Raw genomic sequence first — 19,761 nt, forward strand, 5'->3', positions numbered from 1 at the left:
AAGTTGCTCCAAGTAGGCTGTAAGTCGGGGAAAATGATCCCTGACACTTGGGGAGTATAAAACCACGAAGGTCATGTGAGGTCAAAGGTCAGGTCAAATTTAAAGTTGCTCCAATTGGGCTGTAAGTCGGGGGAAATGATCCCTGACACTTGGGGGAGTATAAAACCAGAACGGTCATGTGAGGTCAAAGGTCAGGGCAAATTTGAAGTTGCTCCAATTGGGCTGTAAGTCGGGAGAAATGATCCTGGGAAGTATTAAACCGCAAAGGTCATTCGAGGTCAAAGGTCAGGTCAAATTTAAAGTTGCTCGATCAGGCTGCAACTTGCGGCAAATGATCCCTAACACTTGGGGAGTGTAAAACCGAAAAGGTCATCCGAGGTCAAATTTAACGTTGCTCAGAATATGAAACCGAAAAGGTCAACCAAAGACAAAGGTCGGGTCAAATTTAACGTTGCACAGTATTGCTGCGTAATGATGTCATCACAGTCATACGCCTATCTTACCTCGTGCCCTTGCAAAGGGCACAGTTGCTCTAGTTCTTTCTTTCTTTCTTTCTTTCTTTCTGTCAATCTTATAATGAGCCACCGTAGCCATATGCTTTGAGCCATGTTGACCATAGTTGGTCATTAGGACCATTGGGTGAGGGGACAAATGAAACATGGTCAACTTCAGGTCAAAGGTCATCCACTTCCGGTCAATGGCCAAAAACGTGATTTCACTAAAAATGCTACTTCTTCCACAAATTATACAGCACGATGATGGCACTTGGGTACATGCATCAGCTATACCCAGTGTCTAAAAGTTATTGTCCAGAATTGGGGTCAAAGGTCATTAAGGGGATACTTCCGGTATATGACCAAATACCATAAGATGCTGCTGCTGTCGCAAATAATATGGTACAACAATGTTACTTGGTCATCAGGACCAATAGCTGGTGGCACAAATGTCACGTGACCAACTCAAGGTCAAAGGTTATGGAAAGGTCATTATGGCCGAAAATGTTATTTCCTGTTATTTTTACTAAAACTGCTACTCCTTACACGATTACACAGCAAGATGATGTCACTTGACACATGCATTAGCCTTGAGGTCAAAGGTCATACGAAGGTCATTATGGCTGATGTGATTTTCTGTTTTGTTACTAAAAATGCTAAGTCATTCCACAAATTATAATTTAGTATGATAACATTACACATTGTATTCATCCATTGGGGTCAAAGGTCATTGGGGTCAAATGTCATGCAGATATTACTTCGGTATGTAGAAAAATACCTTAGAAAGTCGCACTCTAATAGCGCATGACCAAAGTTGCACAGAAATATTTACATGAATATTGAATAATTTTGGTTAACAAAATGATTTCACATGGAAAATAATTATGTAATATAATTAATAATTATAAGGCCAAATAAAAAAATAAACATGTTTCATGTACCCTCCCGCTTCCTTTTTTGAGGTTTCTTCAATCATATTCAGTTATAACTTTAAAAAAAATATATCTAGGAAGCAGAAATATTTCTATAGCCTTGCTAATATACAAGAAACACTTTTGGAAGGTTTTATGAAAATTAAAGGAGCCGGCCTATATCCTCAGAACAAAAATAAAAGAGGAGGCCTCCTCCTTTTTCCAGGCATTATTGTGTATGCTAAAACAGCTTAAATTATGGGTATTCACACCGATTTTGCCATGAAAATATAAAATAAAAGCCCCTCTTCCTCCTTTTTACAAAACCGGACTTGAAAGATGTTTTTTATTTTACTTGGCCTAATTATATATGATACTACAAACTTCTGTTGTAGTTATACATGTATATTCCAATGAATTACACCAAACTGCTGGACCTTTTGAACTCACATATGCTATAGGTGAGCTAACAAATTAACCTTGCTCCCATTGTCCCTATGGTCAATTTCAAATTAAAGTGCATTTCAAAAAAGACCTCTCAGTAAAATCAGCATATTATACTACTGCTGGCTGTTTATGCCTTAAAGGGGCATTTCGTGATCCACAGCCTCATCCCCCCACTTTTCTCCAAAAAAGTTGAGATTTTTATATCACTGGAAACCTCTGGCTACATAATGTTTATGTACAAAATATTTCTTGCAGATTAATTCGTTTAGCAAAGATATCGCGAAATTTGAATTTCGCTCTGGTGCACCAGAACGAAATTACAACGTATTGTCTATGGAGCAGTGTAATACACATAATCATGCATAACTCGCAAACGCAATATCGGAATCAACTGAAATTTTGGGAATATAATTTTTTCGTGGATATGTACTGAAAAATGTCATAAAAAGAGGATGCTAGGATCACGAAATACTCCTTTAATACATCCATACATGCTAGATAGCTAGCTGGGCTAATTAGCCATAGGCCTAGTTAATTAGCTATTGCTAAGGTCGCGTATATGTGTATGCGCAATTAGCTCTAGTTCCCCTTTTCTCACCTATACTATGTATAGGTGAGATTCAGTGTGTTGGGTTTGGCCTACGGTCTCATCATCCCTCGGACCTTGTGTTGGCGATTGCAATGCGCATAACTATAAGTGGATATTATGCTTGCGGACATGATGAAGATGAAACAATGTAGCCCTCCAAACTGGAAATGATCCCCCAAGTCCAATTTTCTTAGAGCAGCTATTACAAATCCTCCTATTATATGCCTTTCTTGTAGGCATTTGATAAGCTGTCAAATCCAATTTTAAGCAGCACAATTGTGCCCAGGGATTGAGGCATACATTGGGCTATTCCAGTTGAAATCCATACACCCTATGGAAGACAATACCTTAAACCTCCCACACAGGGGATGTAGATTTCAAATGGAATCACCCATTCAGGTAGCCCCCATTTAAAATAAACACTACCTGTGTGAGTGATTAGTCATGTCTTCCATAGGGGGTATATGAATTTCAACTGGAATAGCCTGGAAACCTGCAGAGGATGGTTAACCACACCACTGGGTTTTCAGCAAAAACTGAAATGGCCTGTTTTAAGTTTCACAAAGGAGTACTTATTCTCACATATGGAGAAATCCCAGCAATATATTACTCACTGCCTAGGTATGTTTACAGTCTTGTAATCAAATTACCTTTTAAGAGAGGTGATTCGCTGGCTACTTAACCTTTGTAAACCCTCTCTCTGCAATTGCTCTCAATGTTTTCAAATCTGGGTAATACTTCCTACTGCAACAAAATGTCACCACACTTCTTACAAGAGTGGAGAGAGTGTTGATCAAAAAATGTCCAAAAAGAAACAAAAATGAGCAGCAAATCCCGACATTTCCATGTTTGATTTTTGATACTCATATATTATTTCTTTTTGACACAGAATTACTAGATTCACAATTATTTTCATGTATGTTGTTGGACTGTGAACAAAAGAAATTGAACACCACACTTGATCACATCCCAAAATCCATTTAGAGTCCAGAATGGACTAATTTTACTTGATAGTGTTAATGTCACAAATATTTAGGCCTATGTACTTTTATAAAAGGTTTATTTGTTTTGTCTTTGTCTCTTTATTTATTTGTTTGTTTGTATTTCCTTCCTCCCTCCACCTTTCTGCCATTGTCTTAAACCATCCAAATTATGGAGGTCTAAATGTTGTCCACTGCTGAAGCTGGCCCAACTATTGACCTTTTCCACCTTAAACACAATACCTACTCCCCCTCAGCATGTTAGGGTGTATCTGACATCTGTTCTTGACAACTCATGATCCTTTGCCATCATTGGGCTATTTCCGGAGTATGTTTTTTTCAAATGTAATTGGCTGGTGTTACTTATTATTTCAAATGAAAGTTACCATACCTTTGGAACCCATACTCCCTCTGTGGAAGACCTTTCCTAAATCTTCCACAGGGGGAATGTGGATTTCAATGAAATAGCCCAATCGCATAGTCTTAATTTGAACCTCTGTGCATTTCAAATCCAAGTGGGTTGACAAGTATGTGATTTAATATTGCAACATGGTACCCTGAAATACTGGGATAGTAGGGGCAAGGGTCTATTGCTGGCACTAGGATCCACAACATGCTCATCTATCAGGGGCACAGTTCTTAAACCCCAATACATTTATACATTCATTGAATGACCTTTGAACAATTGGGTACAAAAACTCATACTCTGCAACTTGAGGTCAAATTTTGCACTATGATTATGTAATTGAGGTTATTGGACTATGCCATTGGGATGAGGCTATTATGGTCCATAGTATGGGTACCAGTAACCATGGTAACAGGCTATTTACCTTCCTTCAAACTTCCATTCCACCCACTGGCCATTGGAGAGCTTATACTCAAACAGATCATTCTTGTTCCTCAAATTGGAATTGGAATAGATGTCACCAGTATAACCACCTGGAGAGAAAGAAAAATCAAATTTAACATTTCAAATATGATAAAAATACACTATTTTTTATTTGCGCACATCATATGGAACCGATTGCTGTAAAAATAAAGTATACGTTTTTCATTAATTAATCCATGCATATATAGGCCTACACATACAGATCTTTGTAACATGTAAAATTTATGCAAACAGACCAAAATAAAAACAAACTATGTTTAGAAGCCGACCAAGTTCCTTTAATTTGGGTAAAGGTATAAAGGTATGTTTTCTGAGCCCCACCCCGAGATATATAGAGCAGTCCTCCAGACTTTGTATCTGCGATTCTAAAGGATCACACCTGACCTGACAAAAGGCTAAGAAATATTCTCTTACACAAGTCACAGATTTCCTGACTTGCCTGATCTTCCAACCTACATAAAGTAGCAACCTATATCCCATTATATCCAAATCAAACTTAACTCTCTCAATTGCAGAAGTTTTTAAAAAATCAAAAATTTCACAAAATGTAAATTGTCATGACCATTATTTGGGATCAGCATGAAAAATGCATATGAGTACAAAAAAGCCTATAGTATTGGTTCACTGATTCTTGTGATGGCTCTTGATATTTTGAGAAAATATCTCAGAACTTTGTACTTTTTCAGCCTGTTGCTACCATAGAGAGCATTAAGATTTTTCCCTTTCTTTCTTTGATTCAACAATCCATTGTCACCTCTCATCTTATCACTCACACCTTTATGAGCGGAGATGTACATATTCCGTTGCCTTGGTCACCAGTGACCATATGTCACTTCAAATCTGAAATTGAGACTGTGTGAATCCAACTGATGGCTATCTACAGGAAAGCTGTGCTGAGGTGAATTACCCAGGACTGTAAAGGAGACTGATAGGCCTTCCTTATATTTACCTGCTTGACCTGACGGTAACCTTCGATACAGATTTATCTTGAATCTTTTGATTATCTTATTCTCTTTCTAAAGGTGAGTGACCCATTGAAAGCCTCATCCCACACTTTACCCCGGCATCTAAATTGAGACATTTGCACCAAACAGGCCCATAGCCAGGGTATGCAGTGGCCCTCAAAACAAAAGCTTGTAAATTTGAAAGGTTTGTAAATGCAAAGAATATGCAAATAATAAGGCCCAAGCTTCATAAAAGTAATAAAACCCTGGGCAAATAAATGATGCAAACTAAATAGCTTTCTCTATCACCCTAACTCCACATGTTGCATGTAAGGTGCAGTGAGTATTATAATGGATTTTCTGTTAAAATATGCATAAGTTCATTAATATTCATAAATATGTATATAATATGACAAACAACTATAAGCACAAGAAGTGATCATACTCATCCTACCAATTGTAAGCTACAGAGTGGAGGGGGTACTACACTCCTCAATAAATTTGTGATTATTTTTGCATTTTTCTCAAAAACTATGGTAACAAAAGTTATGTATATTATAGGGTCAAGGAATTCAATTACTACACTGGAATTTCAGTGACCCAAGACAAGCGGTTCGATACTTGTGATAGAAAATGAGGTACCGCTAGGATGTACCTCATTTCCTATCATATTTACTGAACCGCTTGTATTGATTCATTGAAATTTCCGTGTAGTAATTGGATTCCTTGCCCCAATAATATACACAACTTTTGTTACCAATGTGGTATTAATTTTTGAGAAAAATGCAAAAATAGTCACAAATTTACCACAGGGGTGTAGTACCCCCTTAAAGGAATTTGAGGCAAAATATGCAATAAGCTCATTAATATTCATAAATATGCAAACAAGAGGTGATCATATTCAATCATCATACTAAGTTAGAAGTTAATCGGTTATTGCATGTAGGCTGAAGAGGGGACTAATTATGGAATTTCAGGCAATATAATATGCAAATATGCTTATTAATATTAATAAAATGCAAATAACATTAACATGACACAAAATCATACAGTATAGTAGGTCATCATACTCTATCATCCTTTCAAGTTCTAAGTTATTGCATGTAAGCTGCAGAGTGGATTAATGAGTTTGGTTCTGCCCGACCAGATGCCCAGAAAGCCGAACGGACGGACAACCAGCCAACAAAAAACCTACACAGTAATAAGCCCTTCATCATAACATGTAAAAGGGCAAAAAAGAGATATCCCATACCGTGATGGAGCATTTTAACTACAACTTAATAAGACATGACTTCGCACATTCAGGTGGTATCTGTTTCTCTTCTTTAGGCTGCATAAAATTAATGTCTTGGTTCTCGCTGGAGGATATTCATGAATTGATGAGGGTGGGAGGGAGGTTTTTTTTTTTTATAATGTAAAATTAGTATTTGTTTGCAATTTTCGGACTTTTCCAAGAGCACCCACGGAAAAGGAGGCCCTTTTTTTTTTTTTTTTTTTTTTTACAAATGTGACATTCTGAGAGATAAGCCCTCTAGAGTACCACAAAAAGACTTGAAAGTGGTCCTAAATGTTCTCTAATAAACTTATTTATCTGTATAAGCTTTCCTAAAGCATTCCAAAGTCTTATTTTTTTTTGGAAAAAACTAATGATCCCAGAAAATGAGCCAAATTGACAGCAACATGAACCAAAATTTAATTTTATATGGCCTTAAATGGCTTTATCTGTGGGGAATACATTTAAAAGAGATGGGAGAGACAGAAACCTCTTTCCAGCAAAAGAGACTAATTTCACTTCCTTGATTTAAAAGTTACCTGGACATTCACCTCCAAATAACCTATCTCTAATATCCAATATTTTCAACTAAATTTATTTGCAGAATAAGAGGAATTGAACAGGGATAGAATGTTCACCACAAAAATCAACCTTAAGACTAAGAATATTAAGGAGCAAATGTGGTTTGTTTTTCCATGCTATCTCTCCAAGATATAGACAACTTAACATGTGACGTCATTGCCCCGCAGTATGTGCACGAATTATGGCAATTTCCATTGTTCTTTACAATTAAAGAGTGTAGCGGTTCATTCAAACATATCAATAGCCAATAGACCAGTCCCTCGCCTTTGTTGATAAACAATGATGTCAAGTGGTCTATAGGTTGAATGGTCTTTCAGAAAATATTTATAATGAGGATATTATTTCCCAAATTAGGCTTAGTATTGTTTCTACAGTAACCCCCCCTTTAAAGAAAAGAGTCAATCGGATGTGGACAAACAAACTATTTGGGGTGGGGCTATTATACCTATATTAAGTTTAGGAGCAATATGCCACAGTGGTTCAAGGTGAAAATAATGGGAATTATCTGCTCTATTTCTTCATTACTGCATTTCAATTGAAATGGCAAACGAATCAAATTCACCACGTACTGAAATCGGAAATTTAGTTTTAAAACTCCCATTAACAGATGATAGATCTAGGTAAGCTACATGCTCTAAATTAATGAAGGAAAAGTCTTTCCGTTAACTGTTGAAGGTGGCAATAAAACAAGCCTCTTTAGTTAGTCAGCACAGAATCAAACTTCCTTGATTTCACCTGAAATTCAACTGATGACTTTTACTGACATTTACTGACATTTTCTGACATTTTTCAACTTGTTGCCTTTTTTCAAAAAGAAATCCCTTTTAACCTCTCAAAAATTGTTATTTTAGATCGCTTTTGAACATGGTTATTTATTTATTAATATATGCATGACCTAAAATTACAAATCAATTGTAAGAAGAAATCAAATTCAAGACATATGCATGATGTACATGCAGGTGAAATATATTAATATGTGTGCCGACAATAAGCCCTCTCTCAAAAACCAAAAAAACAAATTTCTATCCTCAAATAACCCAATCACCATGCATTTTAATTTACAAATATCTCACCAGGACACATGATGTTTCTCTATGGAACCAGAAAAATAGATGACGAGGTATGTCCATTTCAGACCAAAAGGTTGCTCAGTCAATAAGGTAGTAAGTAACACACACATACACTTATTATAGATAGGCTGATCCATTTCATGGTTCAGCAAAAATTAAATCTAAACTATGAATGAAACTATGAGTGAGTTTTTCTGGTTGACCAGATTTAATTATCCACTAATTGATCAAATCCCAGATGACTGAAAGTATACACAGTGTTATGAATGAAACCATCTGTCCACAACCAATTTGATAAAATTCTGAAAATCGCCATTGTGAGCCATTCACAAACAATATTTTTTATTCCTCTTTAATAAAATTTCCTACCAGTTGTTACTTCATCTTTTATGATTTTCAACTGTATAATTGAGATTAATGTCTGTCAAATTCTAAAACTAACTAGGCCACAGCATGCACCAGAGCATGACAGTCTACAGCTTTTATATATTTTATTTACTTATTTATTATTTTTCTAATTTTGCCCAGCCTCTGACGCCCATCAATCATACCAATAATAGGCCCTCACAGCTTTGGTTGACTGAGCTATTGTATTATGGTTCACGTGGACCCACAATTCCATGTTCTGAGCTCTGATGATGAGCAATCACTTAATAGCATTCATTGTCAAAGTCAAGGGCAACTTTGTTTTGCTTTGCTTGGCCACATTTCCCCTTTTTAATCCGCTAGCGCTCTTCTGTATTCAGTATTTTGAAATATAATATAGCTTATTATTTTATTTCATTTTATTTGATGTATTTTGTTGTTTTTGATTTAAATGTAGGCCTACATAAATGTTGGGGTTTTTTTTTTTCATTGCTTTATTTTAAAACAGTGAATTATATTTCATAGCATATTATTTTTTCCAACTGCCCCTTGAGAAGTCTTGCTCCCACCTCCCGAATGCTGGCCTCCCTGATATTTAATTTCAGATTTTAGGCCTTTTTTGTACTTTGTAGCCAATGCTTGACCATTTTCGTCAAATATTGTCCAGCTTCAAAGTTGCCTTCCCCCACCATAGCATATTATTTTTTCCAACTGCCCCTTGAGAAGTCTTGCTCCCACCTCCCGAATGCTGGCCTCCCTGATATTTAATTCCAGATTTTAGGCCTTTTTTGTACTTTGTAGCCAATGCTTGACCATTTTCGTCAAATATTGCCCAGCTTCAAAGTTGCCTTCCCCCACCCTCCTTTCCTCCCGCTTTGAAAATAACTGGCTATGCCACCGGTTTCACCACCAGCCATTTTTATTTTACTTTTAAATCTCATTTTATCACCTGTTGTCATCAGACATCCTAAGTCAAATGAGTCATCCCCCATGTCAGTACAATACCTTTATTAATACATAGACGGACTTACTGTCATAAAATACCCATTAATTTGTTGTTTCTGACTACATGTACCACAGGCTCCACAGGAGACTAACCTACACACACCATGCAACCACTTGATGGAAATTGATGAGGCGCTGATCAAATCCCCCAATCAAGATGAATTCTATTTAATGTGGCAACCACTTTAGTAGGCCAATATTGTTGGCTAGAATACTTTGGTTGAATGGAGCAACATCACTATTGCAGGAAAAATGTGGGAAGCTACCTCCCCTCCCCCTCCAGAGCACAATAGCCCTACTACAGGACCTTTTTTTACACACTATATACCTACTCCAAGACACCCCTGTCTGTGTTTGCCTCCAAACGTGGACATTGTGTTTTGCTATTGTGTGTATGATGTTTTCATCGCCTAACCGTGGACTAAAATGGCGGATTTTTTTTGTGTATAATACGAAACGGAATTTTAGCCATCACCCTGCGGACGGTAGTTTTTACATGTGTGGTCCTCGGTTTCAGGCAAATAGCGTTTAAAGCATCTAGCATGCATTTGAGGTCTTTTGCAGCAGTTTGAGACCGAGGACAGTCCTCGGTTGGAAGTAGGTCCACAGTTTAGGGTGAAAAATCTTGTGTGTGTCCTCGTTTGTCGGCCAACACGTACGCACCATCCTGAGAAATGAAAAACCCAGTGACAGCTCACAACCCAGTGATCGCTCATGAGCAGTCACCTGATTTTATAGCAGTACTTTTTTTTATAGTTTGTTAAAAAAAAAGAGAAAAAAAAGCCCTGTGGTAGGGCTAGAGCAGAATGGAGTTGGGTCTCTAGAACAAATTTGCTCTAAAAATTAGCATCTTGTGAAAATTGTTCCTCAAAACAACAGGCTTTGGGAGCTAACTTCTATCAAAAAATTGTGTAAATTGTGGTAGAATCTTTACTAGAACTTGGAAGGAATATGAGTCTAATGTGGAAAATACATCCGCAAAAAGCAAGGCCTTTGGAGCTCGTTTTGGAGCTGCTGGTCGTTGCTTGATGAGGGTTCCTTCATGTATATAAATGAGTACCCTCCCAGGAAATAAACTTCCTCTCATGAAACAATAATCTTGCTGTACTACCCATCCACCACAACACAATCAACAGACTCCACATTATTTTACCAAATACAATCAGACCATGAAACCACACAATAATCTGGTAATTGATACAGGCGCTGACATCACCTCTCAATCAATCTCATTCATTCAATGTGGCATCACCTGCAACAGGACTTAGCATTCAGCAGAATTTAAGCCTACCGGTATTTCAGACCAAAACCAGAATTATTCAATATAATTTATCCTATTGTCAACAATTGATGGATAGTTTTCAACTGCAGCTAATTATTTGAGCTAACAACAAAGACAATATTTGATGGCAGAAAAGAGAATCTAAAACTCTTTGAATTATTAACATCCGTTTTGTGGATGCCGATTTACAAATCATATTATTAAATACTGCATTATTCTTTTCAAACCAAATTTCAACTATTTTAGAACAAAGATCAAGCGGCTTATTTATCGTAGGGAGGCTATCCTCCTACGATACTTGAATTTGTACGTGGCCACGAGCTTACTTCATTTTCAGTGAAATAGTGTGAGTGTTTGGGTACATGGTATTAGGTTTCGATAAATTGTGGTGTAGTAATTAATGGATATTGAATTGTTTTTTCAATTGGGATTTGTGTAGTGGAGCGTGACAGGGTAGAAAAATGTGTTTTGGGAGGAGTTGATGATTTAATGAATGTGGTGTTAATGAATGTTTGGACTGGTTTTTGTGGAGTTTCAAGGGTTAATATTAATTGGAATTTGCAGTGGGAATTGGTAAGTTTGTTTAGTTGAACTTGGCCAAATTGTTTGTTTTCAGTTGATGGATATTAATGGAGAGAGTATTAACATATGGATTGATAAGGTTGTGAATGCACAATGATCCCTAGGGAGTAGTGAAAGGTGTTTACTATAGAAGTGAAATACCAGTAGGGATTTTAGGAGTTGTAAGTGCAGTAAGTAATGTGATATTGATTGAATGGACTTGAACCAAGTTCAAGGTTGTAGGAAGTTGTAACCAAATAATTTAGTTACTTTGAACTCAGAAAGTTTTGTAGATGACTTGTGTGATAGCTGCTGTAAGGTGAGTGGGTGCTGTTTGTGTTATTCTTAATTGTGCGTAATATGGGACGTTTGTTTTAAAGGAGCTGTTATATTAGTGGCAGGATTGGTGTGGCTGTTTTGTAATGAAGGGAGTGGTGTTCACACTAGCTAAGGGGTGTTCAGTTGTAAGTATGCGAAGGTACTTTCACACTAGCTGTATTATGAGAGGGGGTATTTAACTTTCGAGTAAACTGGGTATTTATACCTCGAGTAAAGTGCCCAGTTGTGGTAAGCGTGTGGTACTGTAGGCTTACCCCATTGACTCATTACAAAACGTTTGTTTAAGAGCTTTAAAGACAGATATTACTAGAACTTGAGGAATATGTCACTAACCATTTGCGTGACTCATCAGGGTATAGTACCGGGAGATAGTAAACCTTAGAGGAGAAGGCCCTGTAAGAATGGGTGACCATTGGGAGAGTCTGTTTAATATTTAGTAGTAACACTAACATCAATCCCCATCGCACCAGTTCTTTTGCCCAATATTTCTGTACAATAATTGAATGACCTTTGAATGTGCTAGGTACAAAAACTCATATTCCAAAAGATGAGGTCAAATTTGAGCAGTGATTGGTATTATGCTGGTGAACGATAGCCTTTACGGAGATGGTGTCACTGTACATACCCACAGATTATAGGGACTGTGGTATAATGAATATGAACTTGACCAGGTCAGTGACTTTCTCTGTCAAAACATATTATGGTATTGTTTCAGTGCGAAAGGGGAGATATCTGAACAAAATGATCATAGTGCAATTATCTTGATTGTATCTGTGGTATCAAACAGTCAAAAGTCTTTTTGAAACCAGTTTTATGATGTAAGTTGATGTAACAACTTAACCTTTGTTTGAGATAAAGAGGTATTGCAACAATGTTAATATGTCTTCACATCCGAACTGGATAATATTTTGATGGATTTGGACAGATTTGTTGGGTGATTTGTGTTTGTAATTTTTGCTATTCGTGATGTGTATTTTGAGTTGTGTTGGTGGAAAAGGTAAGCTTCTGAACCAAGTTTGAACTGATGAATGCCAATGGAACATGTAGTATGAATTGAGGGAATCGTTCTAAAAATTGTCAATTGATCAGAATTTTCAGCAGTAGGCCTATTGATCAGAATGAAATGGGGGAAATGATAAGTACAATCAAGATCGCTAGTTCTTATTGACAGAACGAACTCATAAGAGTCATAAGTTCTGAATATTGGGGAAAATATCTCAGGTTTGGGCATATAAAAAAAAAAAAATGGTATTTATAAACAAGCAACAAGTTAATAATAGGTCATCACTGGAGTGATTGGTTTCTGGCCCCCAAGTAAACCATATAATAACAAAGCTATTGTGGCACTCGACTGCCCATCTATAGGCCTATGCTTGTTCAGACGATCGCTTGTAAAGTCGCTTGTAACTACATTCAAATGTAAACTTGCATGTAGTGCCCGTTTAAACGCACTCGCATGTAGCTACATGCAAGTTACAAGTGACGATTTTACATGTAAGATATCTTACATGTAGCGAGCCCGGGGGCACTCCCACTTTGGAGGTCACACGTATGTAGGGCTGTTAAGACCCCCTTTTTCAGCGTCGCTCTACCCAAAAAACCCATATTTTTTACGAACACATGTTCTGTCACCCGAAGGCCCCTTATTTTTCCATTTGATCTGTCACCCAAAGACCCTTATTTTTCAATTTGAACACAATTTATCACTGATTTTGTTACCTATTATTTGACAAAACAAAGAAATTTGAAGCCTTTTTGAACTAAAAATTTTATTTTTGAGGTTTTTTGACACTGTTTCGGCTATCACCCAAAGGTTCCAGAAGTCATGTTCTCACCCAATGACCCCCTATCGTCTACATTTTGCTCTCACCGAATGGCCCTTACTGCATGTAAAGTGCCAGCCCTACACCTATATCCATTTCATATTGAAGTGCCCCCGGTAGCGAAGTACATTCGAATGTAAGGCCAGTGTGAACAAGACTTGCTTGTAAACTCGCATGTAAGCATGACCTTGATGACCCAATTCTATTCTGATTGTGCATAATCATGGCATAATTTACCAGTGAAGGTCACTCTTACTTTTGAGTTGGCTCATAGACCATGTTGGCTTACAAGTAAGTCCCGTGTGGACACACACTCCCTTGCAGCCTAGTCTCACTTCCCTGGCATAATTTAATTGCCGGCTTGCTTGTAAGTGGGCTACCGCCTAAACACACCTAATTTGCAGTTGGTGGTGCAATAGGAAAGGTTTTGGGAAGGATATCAGCCTTTGGTAGGGCATTAGGCACAACTAACCACCAACATCCTAACAACCAAGCCAGCCCCAACCCCACCTCGTCCCCCGCCCCCATCCAGAGTTACAACAGCCATCACAGAAAAAACCTCACGATATATGTGGCTCGAGAGCCACAGCGGCTCTAGTTCACTATTGAGTTCATATGCAGTCATTTTAATCTAAATTGAGGTGGTATTTCTTTGGTAAGCTCCTATTTTGAAGAGGAAAATGTGACCTTTTGTTTAGCAATGGGCAGGATTTACTAGGAAGGTACATTAGGCCCCCTAATACTTTGGTTCTTTACTATTTTCCTGCATTTTGTAACAATGATTTTTAGTACAGTGGTAGTTTATTGTGAGACCAGTGATCAAACTGAAAAAGTATTCTGGTCTTTAGTATCACAGAGGACAATATTGGGCTCTATGTTTTATGCATAATTGTAATCCTTGTCTCATGTAAGTTGTTTTTTGAGAATTGTAAATTGGAAAATCACCAGTAAGTTAGATAATGTTAATTAAGATTAGAATCAGCCACCCATCCACAAAAAAAGTCTACTTCTCTGAGCAAAAATATTATAATGTGAGCACTGTATAATGTTCAAATTGTGACGAATACGTACAAATAATTAGCTTTCTCTTGCAAGCATATGGTCAACAAAAGCCCCATATCCCACTTTTACTCAAACCTTTTATCTCTTTAATAATTTTCACCCATAAAATGCTGATGAGTCTATCAAAATAAAGACCCCTTTTGTTAACTGTGTCGTACTGAAACATTAACACAGCCAGCGGTCGAGGGGCGGATGCCCCCCCCCCCAACAAATGGCAAAAGAGTCCCCTTTTTAACCCTTAAAAAACCCATTTGCGAGTGTACATATGAAATAGAGATTTTTAGCCCTTTTGAAAAAAAAAAAAAAGGTCTACATTTTAAAGAAAAGTCCACTTTTCAAAATCCCCCCAAGTCCACTTTTTCAAAATCCACCTCCCCCCCATGAAATCCTGGTTTAATATGGACCTGGCAAACATTTTGATTTTTAGGGTCTCTGATCATGACTTTAATGTATTTTTAAACAAACCAGGAACAGCTTGAACTCAGCTTGCCCCTCTGTGCCAAATTATAGCCGGCATCCATTTGAAGTTAAATTTAACTCACTTCAGCTATGAAGCTCTCATGCCAAATTTCCAGTTCAATTTGATTGCAAATGAATTCAGGACTTTCCCGGGCTAGTTTGCGGGGCTAAATATAGGGGGTAATCTGTCATCAATTACTCTATACAGATATCCTGAATGACATTTCACAAAAATGTTTGCCTATGAATATTGTATTGCATTTAAATTAAATAAGAAATATATAGGACTCTGATGTTGAGAGGGGGGTGCAGACATGAATTTTGAGAATGGGCTACTGTGATTTAGGGAGAAATTATTTTCAGGTTCTGAGAAATGGCTTACCCTGGGCAAAATTTATACATCTACATGCAGGTATCCTGTTGACCTGATCCCAAAATGAGTTCATAAGCTTAAATTGTACAGAGCATGCATGCAGATACCAATATTTATCAAGTTATCAAGACGACTTTTGAGTTGTTTATACCCTGTTCAGTGTTCACAGGCGGGATTGGTGCACGCTCTCTCTTTTAAAAATGACTTGGGGCCAGACTGTCCCAAAAGACCAAAATGCTAGGTCTTTGGGGGAAACTTCAAGTATATTATCTTCAATAGCCGTGTTCAAACGGGATTAGGGGTAAGTTCGTGTTAAGATAACACGAAGCTACCTCTGAGGTAGCTTCGTGTTAGCGCCCGTCTGAACAAGTATCGTTGTTAACTACCTCGAAGCTTAACACGAAAGATTTACCACAGAGAAATCTCTGTGGTAGCGCTTAACTTTCAAGCGATCGTTCGTGTTAGCGCCCGTATGAACAAGATTACGGGGTAAGCTTGACCTTATGGATACAACACTTACAATTTCGCAGTATTTTAAATTTCTTTAGCATAAATTCACAATAATTTATCTCTGTTTCTCACCAAGAATTAACATGACGAAAGAAGCACCACAAAAACGAAAAAAAAAAAAAAAAAAACACAATAACAACAACATTTAACTGGTCAAAAGAAGAAACGGAAGAGCTGTGTCTTGAAAGACAGAGAAACTGAGTGGAGAAAAAATAACCGCTAAAAAACACGTGTAGGACATAATTGCCCTGACACTAAGAGACATCGGCTTCCACAGTGTACTTGCAGTATACATAGCAAACGGCCCTATAACTTCCAGGAAATTCCTATATTTACCACGAAGCAAAGACCGAGCCGTGCAGCTAACACGGAGTGCTTAGAGTTAAAGACCACGAGGAAGGACAGTGTGGACAAGCATCCGTGTTAAGTCATGACCTTGCACTACCTCCGTGTTACGGTAACACAGAGGTAAGCTCCCGTGCCTAATGTAAAAGGTCAAAATTTTCATATGATCGAAGGTTTTTCCACCCAGCTACATACACTTTATGGACAAATATAAATTTTCATTAATTTGCCATAAAATTTGTATTAATATATCATGAATTTAAAAAAAAATCAAAATTATTTGATATCAGAAGGACATTCCTTGTATTCAGAATGCAATTTGGTGTATCTGATGCATGATGTGCTCTCAGGCCCCACAAAAAATACTGTGCAAAAGTGAAGGTAGGTACTTTTAACAGGGGGGTAACTTGTCTCCAACCTTGGTGATTTAGGCCACTGGTCCGTAGATTTTATTTATTTAGGCCTATAAATATATACAACACACTGATGAATGTGATATGATGATAAATCAGTGATATAGGAAGAATTTTTAAGAAAAAAAGTTAATTCATTTAAAGATGATCTTGTTAAAAATTTCTACATTTTCTGTGTCCGTATATAATCCATTTTAGAAAGCAGGACAGTTCAACAATCTAGAAATGCCACTGATAATTGGAAAAACACATCTATCATAGCATGCATGGAAGTAGTGTGGTTTTGATTGAACACATCCATAATATTCTTAGATCAGTGATAATACTGACCCAGATTTGTCTAAAAATGATGGAAATCTCAAAAGCTACAAATTTTGGTGGCTATCCACTATGTCCACAGTGGGGTAAGGCGCATTTGTAAAATTGCGCAATTTGAAAAAAATGCGGAAATTTTTTTTATTTAAAAAAAATAATCATTTTTTCCAGAAAAATTTGGCAAAAATCAGATTTACCATAAAAATACCATGTCGGGAATTTAAAAAAAAAAAATCGCATTTCGCATTTGTTTTCAAACCACTTGTGAGCTTTGAGACAAACCTTTTTTTTTTGGCCTAATATAGTTATATTGGTGTTACATGGAACATACTGCTTCCACTATATGGGTTTATGCATTTGGAACACTTGGTTACATTGAGCTTTATTTAGATTTTGACTTTAAATACAATGTAGTCATGATAGTCATAATCGATTCTTGGATTCTCGTCAAAATTCTGACCCTGATGAATAATCATTGCAAACATTTGGTAACATGCACATGGTTTATTAAGGCCCTTTACAATTGATTCTTAGTTTCCTGTTTCCTGCCCGTGTCCATATTAGAGAATTGCAAAATATTTAATTATTTAAATTATATTTTGGATTTTCTCTTTTAAAATAACTTTTAATGAATCCCATTTGCTACTTTCTGACTTTGATCAAGTCAACTATAATGATGAATAAACAAAGAACATAAAGTTCTGTACCATTACTTATAGTCAAACATAGCTGTAAAATAATTAAATGCATGCCCTTGTCAAAATGGGTTGATGTAGGTTGCGACCACTTGTTTTAAAATAAAGAAATAGATAATTAATAATTAATAATTAAAAGTCGTCTCATCCCTTGTTTTCAACGATGAAACAGGAAACTAAGAATCAATTGTGAAGGGCCTAATACCAACTTTTGTGTTGAGTGGGGGGAGGAATACTTAAAAGCTGAAGCCTGGAAGTTACAATTATAACATGTACAAGTAGGTCTGTTAGCACAACCTTTCCTTAGGTATCATTGACACAAAAATGGAATTTAATACACCTATACTATAGAGTGGAACTAAAACATAATGAAGGACTAGGAAACCAGAAACCTGTAATAAAGGATGATTCAGATACAAATCACAAAATTGGTCATTTGATATAACACTAGGCTTCATTTTAATACCCACTTTTGTTACACTATTTCGATGTTTTGTTGTTTTGTATCATTAAAACATACAGTCCAACCTCTTTTATCCAGCCATGATGGGACTAAGCATGGTCCGCATAAAATCTGGAAACATCCAGATAAAGTGAATTACATGTGATTTTGCATTGACTGTCCCAAGTGCTGAAATTGTGACAGCAAAAGATTGTTTTTACATGGGGTAATAACACTAACACTAAAGGATAGCTGTAGAGTGCTTTATGCAACATAGATATGTCATTCTAAGCATGGAATTATGCATTAAATCATCAAAAACATGTTTTCCTGTGAAGATTTCACAGCCGGATAACTGAGAGATCCATATAAAAGAGGTCCGGATACAGGGGCGGCGCCAGGGTATTTTGATAGGGGGGGCAAAACAATTGTGGAAAATTTGTATGCAGCGCGAAAGCGTTGCTCGTCGCGCTTGCGCGACGCAGGGGGGTGTCTGAGGGGGGATGTGCCCCCCTGAGAATTTAGACATTTTTCAAAATGAAAGCACAAATGAAGCCATTTGATGCACCATTTTCACCCTTTTAGGGTTATTTATTTATTTTCCAACCGCATATTTTTATGGATTTCATTCACGGGCCCGATTTTCTGCCCGCTGGTTTTAGGCATGGACCTACTCAATTAGTAAATCCAGCACCTTTTGGCAACAAAATAAGTTCATGGTACAAATGTGCACGAAGTGAAATATAGTGGAAACGTTAAATAAAGTCGCGCGAAGCGTGAAAAAATTTGGCGTCAACATTGGGGAATAATTGTATGGACCATCTACCCTATCAAAATATTGGGGATTTATACCCCACACCCCGGGTTGGAACTACGCCTCTGGTCGCAACGTGGTGTATGTGGTGTATGTCAGGTACATTGTATATGATATGCCGGCTTTTTAAATAAATTGGCACGATATAATGATATGAATGGGGGGGGGTCTTGAGGTTGGAAATATTTCAAGTTGAAAGCCGCAATCAAGAGCATAGGCGGGAGGTAGTCGCCCCTATGATCACTAAAAGTCGAAGGTCCACTTTATGAATGCGTAGGAAAAACACCAGTTTTTATGCTTTTCAGTCAGAAAAGGGACAAAATTTGCCCATTCATGCGAGTGTAGCGAAAGTAAAGTAGTTTTGAGAAGGCAAGAGAGGCCATGTGACTTTATGGGGGAAATTTGCCGAAAATGAGCACAAAATATAAAAACCAAGAACAGTATAACCGTGTAGGTCAGAATTCCACAAGGGGCAAGATGTCCGAAGGGGGAGTTTCCTCCTTCTAACCATGGCCAGGAAGGGAATTGCTCCTTTTCTTCTTCTTCCTCCTCTCTTTTTCTTCCCTCCCAGTTTTCTCTCTCCTTCGTCTCTTTCTCTTTTTCCTTCCTTTTACCTCTTTTTTGAAAATCATAGGGGGGGCAATTGCCCCCCTTGCCCCCCCTGTGGCGCCGCCCCTGTCCGGATAAGAGAGGTTGGACTGTACAATGTACATGTAAACTGTTCATTTTGAAAACTGGGGGATTTTGTAAGGTGTGAGATACAAATCAAAATGGGAGA

The 19,761-nt window shown here is 37.4% G+C and overlaps 1 protein-coding gene across 1 annotated transcript in view; it reads right to left on the reverse strand.

Moving 5' to 3' along the window:
* LOC140168126 (leucine-zipper-like transcriptional regulator 1) overlaps positions 1-19,761 on the reverse strand; it is a 140,346-nt gene that overhangs the window by 80,169 nt on the left and 40,416 nt on the right. Inside the window, 1 exon segment of the mRNA XM_072191435.1 lies at positions 4,252-4,360. Within this exon segment, the coding sequence (XP_072047536.1) occupies positions 4,252-4,360 (109 nt within the window).

The sequence above is a fragment of the Amphiura filiformis genome, chromosome 13, assembly GCF_039555335.1.
Source record: "Amphiura filiformis chromosome 13, Afil_fr2py, whole genome shotgun sequence".
NCBI lineage: Eukaryota > Metazoa > Echinodermata > Ophiuroidea > Amphilepidida > Amphiuridae > Amphiura > Amphiura filiformis.